We start from the raw sequence: 14,141 nt of genomic DNA, 5'->3' as shown, positions 1-14,141 counted from the left end.
ACCCGGATGTAGCGGTCTTGAGCCTGGTGGACCAGGACGTTGACGGTCACGTGTTGATCCAGTAACTAGAACACATTCCACCAACCTTACAATAGTGGACTGATGACAATTGAAGTGTCTTGTCAATAGCACGTGTAGACATGCCAGCCCTGGACATTCCCATGGCTTCATTCCGTTGATTTTTAGTAAGTCTCGGCATCTCTAGCTCGATTCCTTCACACGTCCAACAACAAATTACGACAGATTGACGTTTCACAGTTCATGTACTGCACATTAAGTTGAAAACATGCTTTTAAAGGGCTCACACACAATGCTGCACGTGAATATTGGGTTTTTCATGTGCATCTCGTGCAATTTTTTTTTGTGCACACAGGCCGATATTTTTTGCGTTTGGGAGCATTGTGTGAAACAATAGTTAATAGTATTGCATAATATTATACATACAAAACCACCTAGTAATAAAATATTTGGGAAAAAAAAGTTATGCGTTTTCCATGGCGCTATGTATATCTGGATTATGGCCCCTGAGTGTTTGATCATGCTCATTTTCCACTAAGGCAAAGCAAAGATAAGGAATTTGATTGGTTGAGACTTTGGAATACAATAAGTGTGGTTCTAATTGCGTGAGAGTGATGAAACTCAGCTCAGAGTATAGATTCATTCAATCAATACCTTGACTAAGTTTGATGATGAGAATTTTCTGCTTAGACTAAGTAGCGATAAGCAGTTTAATTGGTGAAGAATTTGGAACATAACAACGCTGCTTTCAATTGAAGTAGAAAGTTTAAACTTGGTGTAGATGTTCATTAGGTGAATGTCTTGACTGAGTTCAGTGATCAATATTTTCAGCTAAAGCTAAGCAGAACCAAGCTTTGAGACAAGATAACTTTGATTCAATCTGATGGAGAGTAATGAAACTACTAGGTACTTCAAAACCTTGACTGAGTTCGATCGTGAACATTTGATTCTATCTGATGGAGAGGGATGAAACTTAGTGTATAGTTTCACTACCATGTACTTAAAAAACCTTAACCGAGTTTAATCGTGAACATTTTCTGTTCAGACTAAGTATAGATAATCTGTTAAATTACTTGAAACTTTTCAGAAAGTATGACTATGTGTCATCTATTTATTTTGGGATTGCGGCAGGGAACATCAGCCTCACTGTTATTTTCCGATGTGGTTTCCCCTTGTTAGTGGTGCATGACGGAGGGCCTGACAAGAACAGCTGTCTAGTCATTTGGATGGGACGAAGAACCGAGGTCCCGTGTATACATTGGCATGCACATAAAACATCCCTTGGCAGTTGGAATTCGATATAGGAGTAGGCCATAGTGCTGCTGCCCGTGCAGAATTTACCTCCTAGCACACTTTATGGCGTATGCCCATCTTCATTTTATTTGGTTGTTATTCTAAGACTTCTGTTTCTGTTCTGTTAGCCATATTTCAAATGTGGAAAATGTGTTGCTATTTTGAATTTAAGAGGATCCAAGTAGTACTGAATGTCTGCAACTAATAAGTATATTTTCTAGGAAAATTAATTGGCTACTACAGAAATTTGAATTTTAACATTTTGTAACAGTCGTTTTTTCTCCGAAATTTGGTGCTTTTTTAGATTTTGGAAATGAGGCGGATGGGCATATTTACTGGGTACACCGCTTTGGATGGCAGTTACTACTTACACTATTCCAATCGAAATATTTGTCGACATTTCTTACACTGCTGGATGCATAGTGTGTAGAACCGATGTCAGAGCTTTTACTAACAGTCTTCTGTGTTAGAATATCCTCCGATCATGCAGAAATATGTTAATTGTGGTTACTATTTATGGAAACTCATGATGGTCAGTAATAATCATTTAACGGGTGTCTCAACCAGAAAAACGGCGCAGTGTGTATTGTTATGCTATTTACAATTTACATTTATCCCCGTTACATGCGGACTGGCATGTATGGATTCAATTTGGAATGACTACTAATGGTTAAGAAGGAACAAAGTGCAATATTTTCGCTACTTTTATTGAAACAAATACGTAAGCTGAAATTGTGAGCACAGAAGAGTCGTGTAAATATCTTTTTACCTTTGAGAAATAAGCTTTTATAACTACAATTTTTAAACAATATTTATAACAATGAAAATGGTAATATTATAATGTTTTATATGGTATAATATACAATGCCAAACGTTCTATGCACGAATGCGCTAACCAATGAGGTAACGGATCATTTGGCACTTAATTTTTTTTACTTTAAAAGGATAAGTATTAAATATAAAACTACAAAGATTGAAATAAAAAAAAAATCATAAAATTGACTGCCAAACGTTCTATGCACGAATGTGCTACCTGGCGGGATAACGAGTCGCTTGGCAGTTAATTTTATTACCTTTTGAAAACAACATTCATTCAATAAAAACATTTTATAAAATTAAATGAAGACCGCCACAGCATACCCATCCAACTTGTGGCTATCCAGAGAGAGAGAGAGAGACAATATCCACTATTTATCATCTTGGTACGCGTGCAAGAGAGGCGCGGATAAAAACCAAAGGTTGATACATTTTTTTTAAATTCATCTGTTCTTTTCTTACATAATAGCAGTTCGATTTATCACACAGCACAAGATTACCAACCCAATCCACATTACAAAATTTTAGTTTCCTGTCGGCTGTAATCAATTTTGCAACTCTTAACACAAAATAAATCACCGTTTTACTTCTACGTACACTAGTGACACCGGCTTGTTCGTAAATTCGCTCCTGTATGTTGTAGACTTTTCTTGCGTTTCGGAGAGCCACGGTGGTTAAGTGACATGTAAAGGATGTTCAATACTAATATTTTAAGGCATTATGTAAGATTTAGATAAAGAGCTGGTCATTCTGACTATATTGCAAAAATAGATAATGCATCGGGACAAACGGCCAGTCTCCTTACGTAATACTTGGCATGGTTGTGAAGCCGTGAATCTCTAGTTTATAAATGTGGCCAAAGTATTACCGATAATCCCAATTTTAACGAATAGAACGTAACAGAATACACGTATAGCTGTGATGGCTTCTTCGATAATCAAGAAACTAAACTCGATTACCCAATCAACATTCTTAATCTCCTTCGCACTAACACAAAGGTGCTAATTAAGTTTTGATATACAAGACCTACATTACTAATGTATGGACTGTTCTCTTTCGTTCTAAATTATAACACTGAGAGAAATATTAAACAAAAATTAACAAATTTGCTATGTGATTTTGTTTTAGAACATAACAATATCTTTAAAGCGAGAATTTCATATTTTCTAAGAAAGTTAAAACATAATTATTTCTATGGCTTTTGCTCAATAGGTTATCAACTCACTATTATATGATCATGGGCATTATTTCCCACCCTTAAAAATCATTGACACAGGAAATAATAACACAATTACCTCCCTTGTTTGTAGCTTTAACTAGCTTTTTCTCAAAACTACCTTTACTGACTTGGGCAACCTCAAACGGATATAGTTCAGTCAATTTTATAGTTTAATATCCATTATCTTTTCAAATAAAGCAATAGGACGTTGGTCGCTTTGACACCAAAAGTTTTCCAATATGAACCCTGAATAAGCTCGCTCATGCATGTTTTTTTTGCTTTTACATGTACAAATTGTTACTTTGATTAAGAAGGCGTTTCTTGATTGTTGGCGCTGTGCTCTGCACGGACAATTCGTGAAACAGTTTGACGTGAAGTCTGAAATGGCCGGGTTAACATTTGAATTATGTGGGGGGGGGGGGGGGTATCAGGAATCAGGTTAACTTATATGGTACAAATTTGAAGATACCAATAATAATGTAAATAGATATTCACACGATTTTTCACTGCTCAGAATTTCAGCTTGTATGTATGCATTGGTATGCGTATGTGTATGAAAGTCATTATTTCTGTTATCTACTATCATCTGTTTCAGTAGATTTAGTGAAAACAGATTTGTTGATCTTTTTTTAACCATTAATTTTACTTCCACCAGGAACGGGTACAAATAGAGTGACTAATCAAACCTTGCCATTGAGCATTTAAATCCATCCTCATTTTCTTTTGCACATTACGGCGGTAATCCAAATCGCCAACAGATAGCCCTGGTGTTCACTGCCATCCTTTATCGTTTAAAAACATTTCCCGCGATTCGAAAATATTTATAAAATAATTAATCATTTATTCAGGATGTAGTGACGATTCAACGGAAAAATCACAATTTAAACGATACTAATAACTTATTTAAAAAAAACTCACCAGAAATTGATATAGTTAATAATTTCACGCTATACAGAAGTCGGTTCCAGTTACTGACGCAGTTCAAAGATAACTGGCGGTTCTACCCAGATAGTGAATGATAGTCTAAATAGTGACGTTTAAGAGACTACTGACAACACAAATATTTCGCACAAGTTACCATGAATAGTAACTACATTTAACTTATTCTACTTGGTTTAAGGATATCCCAACACAGAAGCCAGTAAGTCAATACTCAGAGATTAATTCTACGCACTATGCATCTTGCCGTGTTAGCTTGTTAATTTCTATATTTAAAAACATAACCCCCATTCAAAATATTATCATAAACCCGAGAATATGCCATCAAAATAGAATCTTTTCTCTGACATTACTCTTGTAAAAATTGGACATTTCCATCTCTCGTAATTTCACGTGTCTCACGAGATTTCTACTTTAGTTTTCAGTTATTATATTATAACAAATGCGATTAGAAACAGAACCTACATTGTCTAGTATTTATGAGATATGTGTATGTGTGAAATAGCTTTATTTAACGTCCCACTTCTACAGAAGTGATATCACAGACAAATTATCGGATATATTGATTTGAGGTGTTATATGATATTAAGATAGGTGACATATATGGCTAGTTTCTACATGTTGTCGGCTGACATCAAGGAGATTGAAATGTCTGACTATTTGATGTTAAATGAAATGAACTGGTTTACTGTTCTGCACCAACCGGGTGACTGCATTTAATGGTAAACTCCAAGCTTCTTGATTCACCCTTGCATATAGATATATCACCAACCGGGTTCGGGGCTATTCTTGGTTTGAATATGCTCCCAAGTGATACATATGAAATATTTCATACATATGGATGAGCTAGGATTGGGGGTATATATAGCTCATTCGTGGAGAAATATTCTGGTGAAGGTGATCACTGTACATTCAAAGTCTGTTTCAATATTCCTTTATATACAGTTAAATATACATTATATATAAGATCATACATATCAAGGGCTAATAAATGACTTAAGCCTATCTCCTATCTCATCTGATCTCTTGTATATTTTTCATGTCTGTCTTGTCTTGTTAGTTAGTTGTATTTTACGTCCGCTTCCACCAAGGTCTGTGTGTAGGGGTCTTTTAAAGAAATAATTTGCATACAGACAAAAGGACAATCATTTCAACAAATCAGATTAAAGATGAAATTAGGGATAAAAATATATTGTAATGAATCAAATGAAAGAAGGTATATTAAGATATAAATTTCATTGCATAAAAGTTTCATAGTGATATATAATTATAGAATCAGTTAATAAGCTTTAAGCCATAGATAAAGTAAAGGTGTTGACACTTGATTGGCACTGATCAGACTATTGTTTATTCTATAAATCTTTGTTCAAAGTTTCTCTTTATAAGCCTATTGGCATCAAAGGTTATAACACAGTCAAGACCAATCATGCTTTTAGTCAATTACTTTATAGACTTTAAATCAAAATATTAACATTAAAAGTAAAGACAGACAGACTAATAACATTAATGTTAGCTATATTGCCTATATACATGAATAAAGAGTTGAGAAATAAATTATGTATTCTTAAAATAAAATTTGAAAAAGAACTAAAAATTAATACCACTATTCGGTGATAGATAGACAATTTCTGATAAACATAAATACTTCACATTCAATTTCATTAAATTTAAAGCATCCTTTTTAATGCGCACACTGAAATTCTGAAAATGTAAAATCTATGTAAAAATATAAATTCTGTGTGGGTACCATTTTGAGTCTCAGGGTCTACTTGCACATTGTCTTGTATAATGTCTCACTGTTCAGGAAACCAAATAGGCTCTCAAAAATATTCCAGGAACGGTAATCGTGTTTATGTATGGAACTAGAGATACAAGTGTTAAGGACGCTATAACATTACTGACCCACAATATATGAATAGATGAGTGTGTGTGTGATGGTGTTTGGGTGGAGGCATTATACTGTGGGTGGATGTACTTATCTGAAAATACATGATTTTATTATCCATTATTATGTATCCATCATATCTATCTATCTTTCAGTTTTGAATTCTTATAGATATGTTCTGTTTTGGTGGGCAGATTTGTAAACAGGCCCTATGCCTAAGTCTCAACCCAAATAACCAAATGTAGATCTGTGTCGAGTGCATTTATCCACAAAATAAATAATTATTGGTGTTTTTGGTGATAACTGCATGCCAAATGAGTGCTGGGCAAGAGCCGGCCACCACCTGCCTCTTTCCTTTACCGACTGAAAATGTTTGTCTATTTGTTGGAAACAACAATGATAAAAAGGTTAAATGTTTAAGAAAAATAACAACTTACTTAAATGGAAGAAAATTTATTTCTGAAGAAACCAAAAAGTAATTCTTTGTCAAAATATACCAGACACGACCTTTGAACACCTTCCAAAACTAGTCAGCAAGGTTTGTGATACCCTTTGATGAAATGTTAAAAGCTTTGTGTTATTTTATTAGATTTTAGTCAAATACGACCAGTGTATGCCCCTAAAGATTTCCTGGAAGTAGTCACCAGTCTTAACAATGTTAATTACAGATCAACCAATCACAGTGGGTGAGTACATGTACACTACTAGAATAGCTCACACCTTCCTGGTATTGGCCATGGTTTACCAAGGTTCTCTTCAGGGCCATTTTGACCTTTGTAACACTACGGTTATTAATACCGTATGCCACAGTACATCCCAGCACCATGGCATTGCAACCATGAAACTTCAAATATATGTTTATATCCCAAAGGATTATGGCCCTTTATTGTACAAAATTCGCTTTTTTAACCTGTTCTCTGTCCATCTCTTGCCAAATGTGGGGATCTTTTTTATACGCCCACATTTTCATGTGGACGTATATTGTCGTCCATCCACAATATGTTTGTGGACACTCTAGAGGTCACAATTTTTATTCAATTTTGACGAAACTTGAAATATAGGTCTATCTCCCAAAGATATTGTTTCCTTTCAATATTGGCATAAATCAGACCATCACTTCATGGATTATGGCCCCTAATTGTACGAAAAATCACGTTTTTAGCTTGTGAACATTCTACAGGTCACAATTTTCATCTGATTTTGATGAAACTTGAAATGTATGTTTATAACGAAAAGATCTTGGTTCCTTTCGGTTATTGCGCATATTGGATTGTAACTTCCTGAATTATGGCCATTGATTGTACAAAAAATCACGTTTTTAGCTTGTGGTCCCTCTGGAGGTAACAATTTTTATCTGATTTAAAAAAAACATTTGAATATATCACCGTTAGTTCTACTGAGTTCTACTTTCGTGAAAATCAGACCAAAACTGACGGACAAAATGGCTGCCCCGCGTACGCAAATTGTGTAAATATATGGTATATCAAGGTTGTGGACCCTCTAGAGGCCACAATTTTGAACCGATTTTAATGAAACTTGAAACTCATGTTTATAACCCAAACATCCTGGTTCCTGTCAATATTTGTTCATATCGGATCATAATTTCCTGAATTATGGCCCTTGATTGTACGAAAAATCACGGTTTTAGCTTGTGGTCCCTCTAGAGGTCACAATTATTATCTGATTTAAATAAACGTTCGAATATATCACCATTACACTGAAATGTTGATTGAGTTCGAATTTTGTGAACATCAGACGAAAAATGCCAGACAAAATGGCCGCCCCTCTACGCAAATAGTGTAAGCATCTGGTATATCTCTGTCCATCTCTTGCAAAATGTGGGCGAATCTTGCATGGCAACCAATTGTTTTTTTGTTTCTTTAAATATAATATAAATATATGTGTATGTGTGTGGGTGTGTGTGTGTGTGTGTGTCTGTCTGCAAGTAATTATGTCAACATATCCTTTCCATAAGTATAACACGAACCCGAATGTCAATATTACCTGCAACAGGTAAATTTCAACATTAGTAATTTCCGCCATTCTCCATGGGTAGTCGTAACTTTCCGTAAATAAACAATCTGTGGCGTCATTTTAGTCGTTCTGCTCATATTCTAGTCTATATTTTTCTATGTGCAGTAGGACTAAAATTGATGCTTTTCCGGTGACCTTTAAGTGATCATCTTGAAACTTTACATACTTATTCCTTATACCACGCCCATTTCTTGTATTGGTTTGTTTGTCGTCTACAGGCCGCATTTCTTAAAGTATCGTCTTGAAACTTTGCATACTTATTCTTTGTACCCAAAGAAACTTCTCTATTGTTTTGGGTGCATGCCCAACCCAGCAATCGGCAGAGCCACGCCCATTTTCGTTTTGTGTGTCTTTGTGTCGCCTACAGGCCGCAATTCGTAATCGATCATCTTGAAAAAATTTCATATGAATTCCTTATGCCCTAAGGATGATCCCATTTCTTGTATTTTTTTATTTGTCAACTACAGACCACATTTCTTAACTTTGCATACTTATTCCTTCTATCCTAAGGAACATCCCTATTGTTTGTGGTGAATGCTCACCCCCCAGGGGAGAGCCACACCCATTTTCTTTTTGTGTGTTTGTGTGTCACTTACAGCCCGCAATTCTTAATCGATCATCTTGAAAAATTTTTTATACTTATTCCTTATACCCTAAGGCTGACCTCTATTATTTTTGGTGCATGCCCGACCCCCTGGGACAGAGCCATGTCCAGTGTTTGTGTGTCATCTACAGGCCGCAATTCTTAACAGATTCTTTTGAAACTTTGCATACCTATTCCTTTTACCCTAAGGACGACCCCTATTGTTTTTTTTGGGATTGCCCAACCCACAGGGGAAGAGCCACACCCATTTTTTCCTTGTGTTTCTGTCTGTTACCTACAGGCCACGATTCTTAATGGGTCGTCTTTGAACTTGGGATATGTATTCCTTGTAGCCTAAGGACGACAAATGCATGTCCCGACCCCCAGGGTCAGAGCCACGCCCAATCTTTGTGTTTATCGTTTACAGGCCGCAATTCTGAATGGATCAACTTGGTACTTGGCATATGTATTCCTTATGGCCTAAGGGTGTCAACTATTGATTTTGGTGAATGCCCCGACCCCCAGGGGCAGAGTCCGAAGGCCACAATTCTGAATGGATTATCTTAGAACCTGGTATACTTATTACTTATACCCTAAGGACAGCAACTATCAATCAAAGCAGGAATGTGGACGTATATTGCAGCCTTAGCGATGCTCTTGATTTTTTATACGCCCACATTTTCATGTGGACCTATATTGTCGTCGCCCCTGTCAATCCGTCCACAATTGTTTGTGAACACTCTGCAGGTCACAATTTTTATCCGATTTCAACGAAACTTGAAATATAGGTTAATCTCCCTAAAATCTTGGTTCCTTTCGATATTGGCATGTAACTTCATGGATTATGGCCCCTGATTGTACGAAAAATTACCTTTTTAACTTGTGAACACTGTATAGGTCACAATTTTTATATTGTCGTCGCCCCTGTTTGTACGTCCGTCCGTCCACAATTTGTTTGTGGACACTCTACAGGTCACAATTTTTATCCGATTTCAACGAAAATTTGAAATATAGCTTTATCTCCCGTAGATCTTGGTTCCTTTCGATATTGGCATGTATCAGACCATAACTTCATGGTTTATGGCCCCTGATTGTACGAAAAATCACGTTTTTAGCTTGTGGACACTCTAGAGGTCACAATTTTAATCCGATTTTCAAGAAACTTGAAATGCATGTTTATAACCCAAAGATCTTGGTTCCTTTCAATATTCGTGCATATCGGATCGTAACTTCCTGAATTATGGCCCCTGATTGTACGAAAAATTGTGTTTTTTGGCTTGTTGTTCCTCCAGAGGTCTAAATTTTTATCCAATTTAAAAAAACGTTTTAATTTATCACTGTTACACCATAATGAAGGTTGAGTTAGAATTTCGTGAAAATCGGACCAAAACTGATGGACAAAATGGCCGCCGCATGTACGCGAATAGTGTAAAAATATGGTATATCAAGGTTGTGGACCCTGTAGAGGTCACAATTTTAATCCGATTTTGATGAAACTTGAAATGCATGTTTATAACCTAAAGATCTTGGTTCCTTTCGATATTTGCGCATATCGAATTGTAACTTCCTGAATTATGGCCCCTGATTGTACAAAAAATCACCTTTTTTTTAGCTTGTGGTCCCTCTGGAGGTTATAATTATTATCAGATTTAAAAAAACGTTTGATTATATCACCGTTACATCGTAATGAAGGTTGAGTTCGAATGTCATGAAAATCGGACCAAAACTGCCGGACAAAATGGCCGCGGCTTGTACGCGAATAGTGTAAAAATATGGTACGTATCAAGGTTGTGAACCCTGTAGAGGTCACAATTTTGTTCCGATTTTGATGAAACTTGAAATGCATGTTTATAACCCAAAGATCGTGGTTCCTTTCAATATTTGCGCATATCGGATCATAACTTCCTGAATTATGGCTCCTGATTGTACGAAAAATTGCATTTTTAGTTTGTGGACACTCTAGAGGTTAAAATTTTGATCCGATTTTGATCAAACTCAAAATGCATGTTTATAACCCAAAGATCTTGGTTTGTTTTGATATTTGCGCATATCTGATCGTAACTTCCTGGATTATGGTCCCTGATTGGTTGAAAATTCACATTTTTAGCTTTTGGATTCTCCAGAGGTCACAATTTTTTTTTCGATTTTAAAAACCATTTAGATCACTATTCCACCATAATGAAGGTTGAATTGGAATTTTGGGAAAATCGAAATGAAACTGTCGACAAAATGGCCGCTCTTTGTATGCAAATTGTATATGTAATTCAAAGGTTATGGACCCTCTAGAGGTCACAATTTTTATCCAACTTTAATGGAACTTAAAACATATCTTTATATTCCAAAAATCTCAGTCCCTTTTGATATTTGCGCATTTCAGACCATAACTTTCTGATTGTACAAAAACTCGTTTTTATACGCCCACATTGAAATGTGGTCGTATATTGTCGTCGCCCCCGTCCGTCCGTCGTCCACAATTGCTTGTAGACGCTCTAGAGGCTAAAGTTAATATCCGATTGACTTTAAATTTATATACAGTATTTAAGGCCATGAGATGAAGAAGCCTATTGATTTTCAGCGATTTCCGATAATTACTGCCAGAGTTATGGCCCTTGATCACTTCAAAAAATCTTGTGGACGCTCTAGAGGCCAAAGTTAATATCCGATTGACTTTAAATTTATACACAGTGTTTAAGGTCATGAGACGAAGAAGCCTATTGATTTTCAGCGATTTCCTATATTTACTGCCAGAGTTATGGCCCTTGATCACTTCAAAAAATCTTGTGGATGCTCTAGAGGCTAAAGTTAATATCTGATTGACTTTAAATTTATACACAGTGTTTGAGGTCACGAGGCGAAGAATCCTATTGATTTTCAAAGATTTCTGATAATTACTGCCAAAGTTATGGCCCTTGATCACTTTGAAAAATCTTGTGGACGCTCGAGCAGGGTTCCCGCGGTCCTTGAAAATCCTTGAATATCCTTAAATTTAAAATTTCATTTTCAAGGTCTTGAATATCCTTGAATTTCGCGGAAATAGGAAAATATCCTTGAATTTCAGTTGAGATCCTTAATTTTGTTTCAAATGTCTTCAATTCCTTTTAAATATGAGATTATAACGATAGTTGGTAATGTTTTGGTTAATTTTTAAGATGAAAAATTGTAACTTTAGGCTAAAAAATGTCCTTGAAAATCCTTGAATTTGACGTATATTTATCTTTGAATATCCTTGAAAAAATGTTTGACGAAGCCGCGGGAACCCTGTCTAGAGGCCAAAGTTAATATCTGATTGACTTCAGATTGATACACAGAGTTTAAGATCTTGAGACGAACAAGTATATTGATTTTCAATGAATTTTTATGACTTGGAACAGCTAAATCCATGATACAGTATTAAAAGTTTTGTATACAAAACGTTAGCATGGTTTTCTGAGTTGTTGCTCTTAATCAGATTTTAGTGTATTATAAATCTTTCATTACCGAAAAAAGTAAAAATATGCGACAACTCTTGTTGACTGCCCGGACGATTTAGCTGCTGTGGGCGTATGTTTCGTTGCCTGGCAACCTATCTTTGTTTTTAGCTTGTTCTCTATCCATCTCTTGCAAAATGTGGGCGTATCCAGCCTGGCAGCTGCTGGTTATCTGATTTGGTTTAAACTTGAAATGTATGTTTATAACCCACAGATCTCGGTTCACGGATATCGGACCATAACTTCCTGAATTATGGCCCCTGATTGTATAAAAAATCGCGTTTTTAGCTTGTGGACCCCATAGAGGTCACAATTTTTATCCGATTTAAAAAACCGTTACCATATATTACCGTTACACCCTAAGGATGGTTGAGTTTGAAATTCGAAAGAATTGGACTGAAACTGACAGACAAAATGGTCGCCCCTCGTTCGCAAATAGTGTCACAATATTGTGTATCAGGGTTGTGGACCGTCTGGAGGTCACAGTTTCATCTGATTTATATGAAACTTGAAATGCATGTTTATAACCCACAGATCTCGGTCCCTGTCAATATTCGCGCATATCAGATACTAACTTCCTGAATTATGGCCTCTGATTGTACGCAAAATCGTGTTTTTAGCTGGTGGTCCCTCCATAGAGGTCAAAATTTTTATTTGATTAAAAAAAAACTTTCGAATATATCACAGTTACACCGAAATGTTTGTTGAGTTTGAACTTCATGAAAATCGGGCCAAAACTGCCAGACAAAATGGCCGCCCCTGGTACGCAAATAGTTTAAACATCTGGTAAATCAATGTTGTGGACCCTCTAAAGGTCACAATTTTGATCCGATTTTGATGAAGCTTGAAATACATGTTTATAACCCAAAGATATTGGTTCCTTTCGATATTCGAACATATCGGATCAGAACTTCCTGATTTATGGCCCTTGATTGAACAAAAGATTACGTTTTGATAATCGCAGATACCCGAACTTAACTTCCTGGATTATGGCCCTTGATTGTTCAAAAAATCACATTTGTAGCTTGCGGATTCTCTACAGGGCACAATTTTTTTCCGATTTTAAAAACCGTTTTAAATACATCACCATTCCACCATAATGAAGGTTAAATTCGTATATCGGGAAAATCGAAATGAAACTGCCCGACAAAATGGCCGCTCTTTGTACGCAAATTGTGTAAAAGTGTGTAATACGATGGTTGTGGACCCTTTGATGAAACTTAAAACATATCTTTATATCCCAAAGATCTCTGTCCCTTTTGATATTTGCACATTTCAGGCCATAACTTTCTGGATTATTGCCCCTGATTATACAAAAAATCACGTTTGTTTTTAGCTTGTTCTCTATCCATCTCTTGCATAATGTTGTCGTATCCTGCCTGGCAGCCGCTGGTTTAACTTGCTATAGAACTGAGCATATAACTTGCATTCTTGTGATACTTTGAATATGCATTATGTTTCAGGTTCAACCTATGGGGTATCATACAAATACCTCTCAAAAACAGAACAATGGACGAATTAGTAAGTATTATCATGTAACTGTACTTCAGTTAAGCTCCAAAAGTTCTTTGCTTACACACTACTTTAAACTCGACTTGAAATTGTGTTATTCAACCACAGTTTTTTGCACATTCTGTTGAGCTTAAAATTTATCATCCGATCGTTGTGAAATTTATGTGCATTATTTAAATTAGTGAAACGAAGAAGCCTATTAAATTTCAGCTATTTCTGTCTATTACGTTTAGAGTTATGGCCCTTGTTTCACTTTGGTGAACCTTCTAAAACACCCTAGAAGTCACAATTTTTATCTGATTTTGATGAAAATTGAAATGTATGTTTATAATCAAACGATCATGGTTCCTTTTAATATTTACACATATCGGACCG

General features: G+C 35.9%; 1 protein-coding gene across 7 annotated transcripts in view; it reads left to right on the top strand.

Annotated features, from left to right (window-relative positions):
• Window positions 1–14,141, top strand: part of LOC126829637 (TBC1 domain family member 19) — a 140,286-nt gene that overhangs the window by 51,509 nt on the left and 74,636 nt on the right. For all 7 annotated transcript variants that reach the window (XM_050559628.1, XM_050559629.1, XM_050559627.2 and 4 more), the window contains exons 7-8: window positions 6,760–6,856; window positions 13,718–13,775. In XM_050559628.1, coding sequence (XP_050415585.1) covers window positions 6,760–6,856; window positions 13,718–13,775 — 155 coding nt within the window. The remainder of the gene's footprint in view (window positions 1–6,759; window positions 6,857–13,717; window positions 13,776–14,141) is intronic.

The sequence above is a fragment of the Patella vulgata genome, chromosome 8, assembly GCF_932274485.2.
Source record: "Patella vulgata chromosome 8, xgPatVulg1.2, whole genome shotgun sequence".
Lineage (NCBI taxonomy): Eukaryota > Metazoa > Mollusca > Gastropoda > Patellidae > Patella > Patella vulgata.
The sequence above is the reverse complement of the archived record's forward strand: the minus strand, read 5'-3'. Positions and strand labels throughout refer to the sequence as shown.